Genomic DNA, 4495 nt, shown 5'->3' with positions numbered 1-4495 from the left:
TCGCGTTGGGACGCCACGCGCGTCTGGTTCGCCAGACGGGCGCTCGATGTGGCTGCCCAGAGAGTGGAAGGGGTCGAGAACGAGGGTTCGGTGGTGGCGGTCGAGCGTAGTGCGGTAGGCGCTAGCGCTCGGGTCGCTCTCCACAGGCTCGTGACACCCAACGCCTGTAGCGTTGAGCACGTCGCGCGTCGCGTCGAGCAGGCTGCTCGTCGTGGCGTGCACGTCGATCGACACAAATAATATATTTCTTGTGTCGCGGCTCATTTCTGAGCTCGCGACGAGTGTATCTACGCACGCGGGCTCGTTCCCGCTGTACACAGTACTGTTGTAGTACTGTGTGCCTATACCCTCCCGAGCGCGGAGATGCGTCGACTCGACGCACCACTCGTTCGGCTCGGATGCGAGCTCGATGACGGACGTGTCTTCGAGCTCGGCGCGTGCATCATCCTTCGGGGTGATGCCTAGCTTCGTCGCTTGGGCCGGGGCACCTCGGGATGGCAGTGCCTCCAGGTGGCATTGAGCAGACCCGACGGCGGTCTCGGGCTGCTCAGAGCGCTGTGCGTACCCGGCTTCGTCTTGGCGAATGACGGGTCCCGGTACGACCTGAAGGTCGTCCCGAAATGTGAGCGTGATGTCATCTCCATGATCACAATTGATCATGAAGGCGGAGATGAAGAGACGGTGGCCCGACGAGCCGCGGGCATTGCGCACGACCGGCTCTACATTCGCCGTTACGCACACTAATGTGGGCATGGCAGATGTCGAGGTAAGTACGTCCGCCGAGGGCGTACTTTTTCTTCTCGACACTCTATACTCACCGGTAGTGTGTACAGGTGACTGGGACACGTCGGATAAGCAATGCTGCTCGTCCGTCATGTCGCCTTGCGGAACAAACAGTACGACCGCGAGGTCGTCCCGTATCACAGGCGTATCGCCTTGACGGTCGGAAAGAACGACCATTAGTTCGTCTCCGAGCGCCTTCGCGCGATCGTCGTGGCCCCCACTGCGCACGACAGACCTTCCGTCAGTCGCTGCGGCTCTGGGTGCGTTCATGGCAGCACAGGGTACCCTGGACGGGCAGTTCTGCGCGTCCAGCGTAGCACCATCGCCAGGTACCACCCGTAGGTTGTACCAGGGCTTGTGCGTGCGAATTTCGTGGTCAATGGAATGAAGCACGTCGGGCGTGAGGTGCTGTACGTTCGTTATGCCGCCTTGCCATCTGGAGATTACGACCGCGAGGTCGTATCGTAACAGGCGCATGTCATCTGTGTGGTTAACAGTGCATACGATGAGCCCGTTCATCGATGCACCTATTGGCGAGAGCACTGGGAGTACAATCGGCAATGAGGAACTCGAATGCTCGGGTACGACCTGGAGGTCGTTCCGGAGCATGAATGTACTGTCTTCGTGACCAGCACGCACAACGATCTTCCTGTTCGTTGATGCGCGCGCTGGCTCGGGCAATGGCAATATAGCCAGCCGGGCGTTGGGTACGTCCAGTATGGACGTACCTTCGAGTTTCGAGCATTGTGGCTTGCCGGTAGTTTGCACGTCGAGTGAATGGCTCGGCCTACCCACTACACGACGGTTGGTGCAGGATGGACGGAACACGTCGGACGTGCACCGCTGCGCGTCCGTCATGTCGCATGGTAGCATGGACGGTACGACCGCGAGGTCGTCCCGTATCACCGGCGTACCGGCTCGAGTGGAGGGTATGACCCCTGGGTCGTCCCGCAACGCGTATATTCCTTCTTCTTGACCTGCGACACGCACAACGACCTCTGTAGTCGTCGATACGTGTGCCGGCGTGGGCCCCATAGCCTGGTGTATTGATCTAGGTACGTCCGTCGAGGGCGTACCTTCACTGATCGATCCTCCGTGTGGGTCGGTCATGACAGGTCGGGACGTGTCCGATATACGGGACTGCACGTCCACCGTGTCGCTTTGCGACGTTGGTGGTACGACCGTAAGGTCGTCCCGTAGCACAACCGGGGCGATGGGCACGACCATTAGGTCGTCCCGCAACGCGTACATGCCGTCTCTGTGGCCAGTAGTGTGCGCGGCAAACTTCTCGTTCGTCGAAGTGCGCGCTGGCTTGGGTACTAGCGAGAAAACCGGCGGAGGATTGGGTACGTCCAGTATGGGCGTACCCTCGAGCTTGAAGCCTTGCTGCTGGTCGGTAGCATGCACGTCGAGCGAACGGTTCGGCGTACTCGCTACGCGACGGTTGGTGCAGGATAGACGGGACACGTCGGGTGTGCAACACTGCACCTCCGCCATGTCGCCTGGTAGAATGGATGGTACGACCGCGAGGTCGTCCCATACCGCGGGCGTACTACCTCGAGAAGCGGAGGGTACAACCCTCAGGTCGTCCCGCAACGCATACGTGCCGTCTTCATGGCCTGTGACACGCACGACGACCTCTGTGGTCGTCGGTACGTCTGCCGGTGTGGGCATTGGAGAAGGAGGCGGTGGCGAGTGGGATACGTCCACCAAGGGCGTACCTGCGTTTATTGATCCTCTCTGCTCGTCTTTCATGCTCGCCCCGCACCCTTCCCCCTCCTTCCTTTTCCTGATTTCCTCGCATTCTCCTCGCTCCGTGTCTCCCGCGTTTCGCGCAGCCTGGTTGCCTGGTGCTGGGCTTGCACGCAGGTCGTGCGAATCCTGGATCGTGCGACTGGGTTGTGTGTCGCCAGAGCCGCGATGGGTGTCGCCAGAGTCATGAGACTCGAGAGGAGAGTCTCCCGAGTCGAGATGCGAGACGCGAGGGCGGAGGGAAAGGATCGGAGAGGAAGGCCCTGGCGGTCTTGTACCGCGAGGTGCCAGGTCGCCGGAGGGGTTGCCGACCGCGAGGTGGCGGTCGGTACTGACCGGTCGATCCTTCAGCTGAACCGCGAAGGGTTCAGCTGTCCAAGGACAGTCCGCGGCTCGCACTTCCGTTGGGAAGTGCGAACCGGGTTGGAACGCGGTTGCACGCGGGCGGTGGCGGCCAGAGTGAAGGTCGAAGTGGCGGTTAGCATGGTGAGGAGTACTTCCAGCGCTAACGCTGAGAGTGCTCGCTCTCGGCGCGGGCGCGTGACGCTCGACGCGTTGAGTGTCGAGCTCGATGCTTGCCGCGTCGGGCACGTCGTCCGGCGCGATCATATATTTTGAGTCGCGGCTCATTTCTGAGCACGCGACATGTGGATCTACGAGCAGAAGCTCGCCTACATCCCAGGATGCGACGTAAGGTCGCGTCCCTATGCCTTCCCGGGCGTAGGGCCGAGTCGCCTTGTCGGACAACTGGGGCTTGGGCTCGGTCTCGGCGACGGCGGCGTCGTCGAACCGGGTGCGTGCACCACTCTTGATGGTGGTACCGAGTTTGGTCAGCTCACTGGGAGCAATCGGAGACGGAGTCTCCGGACATCTCTGAGCAGTCTCGATGTCGGGCTCGATCTGCTCAGGACGCGGCCCCTTGGGCTCAGACGCGGGCTCAACAGCGGCAGCGCTGTCGATCTCTTTGCGCGCACCACTCGTCGGAGAGCTTTCCAGCTCCTGTGGCTCGATTGGAACAGGCGGAGTCGGGTTCTCCTGGCAGCTCTGAATGGGTTCGACCTTGGGCTCGAACAGTTCTGCGTGTGCTGTGCGTTCGACCTCGCGGTCGGACGGTGCCTGCTCCGCGAGTGCTCCGGACGAGTTCTCGGGGTCGGAGAGCTCAGTCTGGCAGGTCGTGCGACGGTGACGTCTGGACTCGTTGTCCTGCTCCACGGAGCGTCTGAGCGATGTAATAACATCCTCTAGATGCTTCATCGAGTCATCGAGTGTCCGGAACCGCCTATCGGGGGTGGCTCGTGTCTCGACCGGGATACTCTTCAAGAACTTCGCAAAACTGCCAAGAATTCCATCCACCTTCGCATCGACCTTCGCGCGGTGGGCCTTCCGAGTACTACGCGAGTGCTTGGGAGAGTGGGTTGTCGATCCAGCCATCTTCTTGAGTGGTTGCGAAGTCGACTAGATTTTGATGTAAAGCATAGAAATTCGAAGTTTCCAGGTTGTTGCCTAGAGTAGATAGTCCCCAGAACAGAAGCTGTTCTGGAGCGCAAAAAGTGTGGCGTCCCTTAATCCTCGGGCCCGGTATGCGCTGTACCCAGTCTCTATTCAGAGGGACTGTCTACACGTAGCATACATGGGGCGATGAGGATGGTAAAGGACTGAGGTCTCGCAGGTGCGCTGGCACGCCATACGAGCCCTCGAACAAACAAGAACAAGCATACGAGATTAGATATACCGTAACGGGAATATCCGTTACACGCGAGTTTTGTCACGGCGAAACAGATGTCAGGGCGAGTTCCAAGCATGATATACATCAGGGAAAACCGCCCAGACGCTTGGGCCCTCTGAAGAGCAACAGAGAGTGCTTTGAGAGCGCCAAAGTAGCCAAACCGCCTCAACCAATCTCAACACAAGTGCCTCGGTCTCAAGAGGAATTGTTTGACAAAAGCAGCTTTTTATTTTT

The 4495-nt window shown here is 59.8% G+C and overlaps 3 protein-coding genes across 3 annotated transcripts; 1 reads left to right on the top strand and 2 right to left on the bottom strand.

The window, feature by feature from the left end:
- Nucleotides 1–386: 386 nt before the first annotated feature.
- On the bottom strand, nt 387–660 carry B0H18DRAFT_1079167 (uncharacterized protein). The gene has a single exon (XM_048031263.1). The coding sequence runs from the start codon at nt 642–644 to the stop codon at nt 462–464; it is 183 nt and encodes a 60-aa protein (XP_047884282.1). The 5' UTR covers nt 645–660; the 3' UTR covers nt 387–461.
- Nucleotides 661–749: 89 nt separating this feature from the next.
- On the top strand, nt 750–1136 carry B0H18DRAFT_1079166 (uncharacterized protein; the record flags this gene model as incomplete). The annotated part of the gene is made up of 2 exons (XM_048031262.1): nt 750–766; nt 834–1136. Coding segments are annotated over 2 exons (194 nt in total), but the record flags the coding sequence as incomplete, so codon positions are not given.
- Nucleotides 1137–2502: 1366 nt separating this feature from the next.
- B0H18DRAFT_1079164 (uncharacterized protein) lies at nt 2503–4182 on the bottom strand (the record flags this gene model as incomplete). The annotated part of the gene is made up of 1 exon (XM_048031261.1): nt 2503–4182. A coding segment is annotated over exon 1 (1464 nt), but the record flags the coding sequence as incomplete, so codon positions are not given.
- Between the last annotated feature and the right edge of the window lie 313 nt (nt 4183–4495).

The sequence above is a fragment of the Fomitopsis serialis genome (genome assembly GCF_022376445.1).
Source record: "Fomitopsis serialis strain Sig1Antser10 chromosome Unknown B0H18scaffold_732, whole genome shotgun sequence".
Lineage (NCBI taxonomy): Eukaryota > Fungi > Basidiomycota > Agaricomycetes > Polyporales > Fomitopsidaceae > Fomitopsis > Fomitopsis serialis.
Note: the sequence above shows the minus strand (reverse complement) of the source record. Positions and strands in the feature narration are given on the sequence as shown.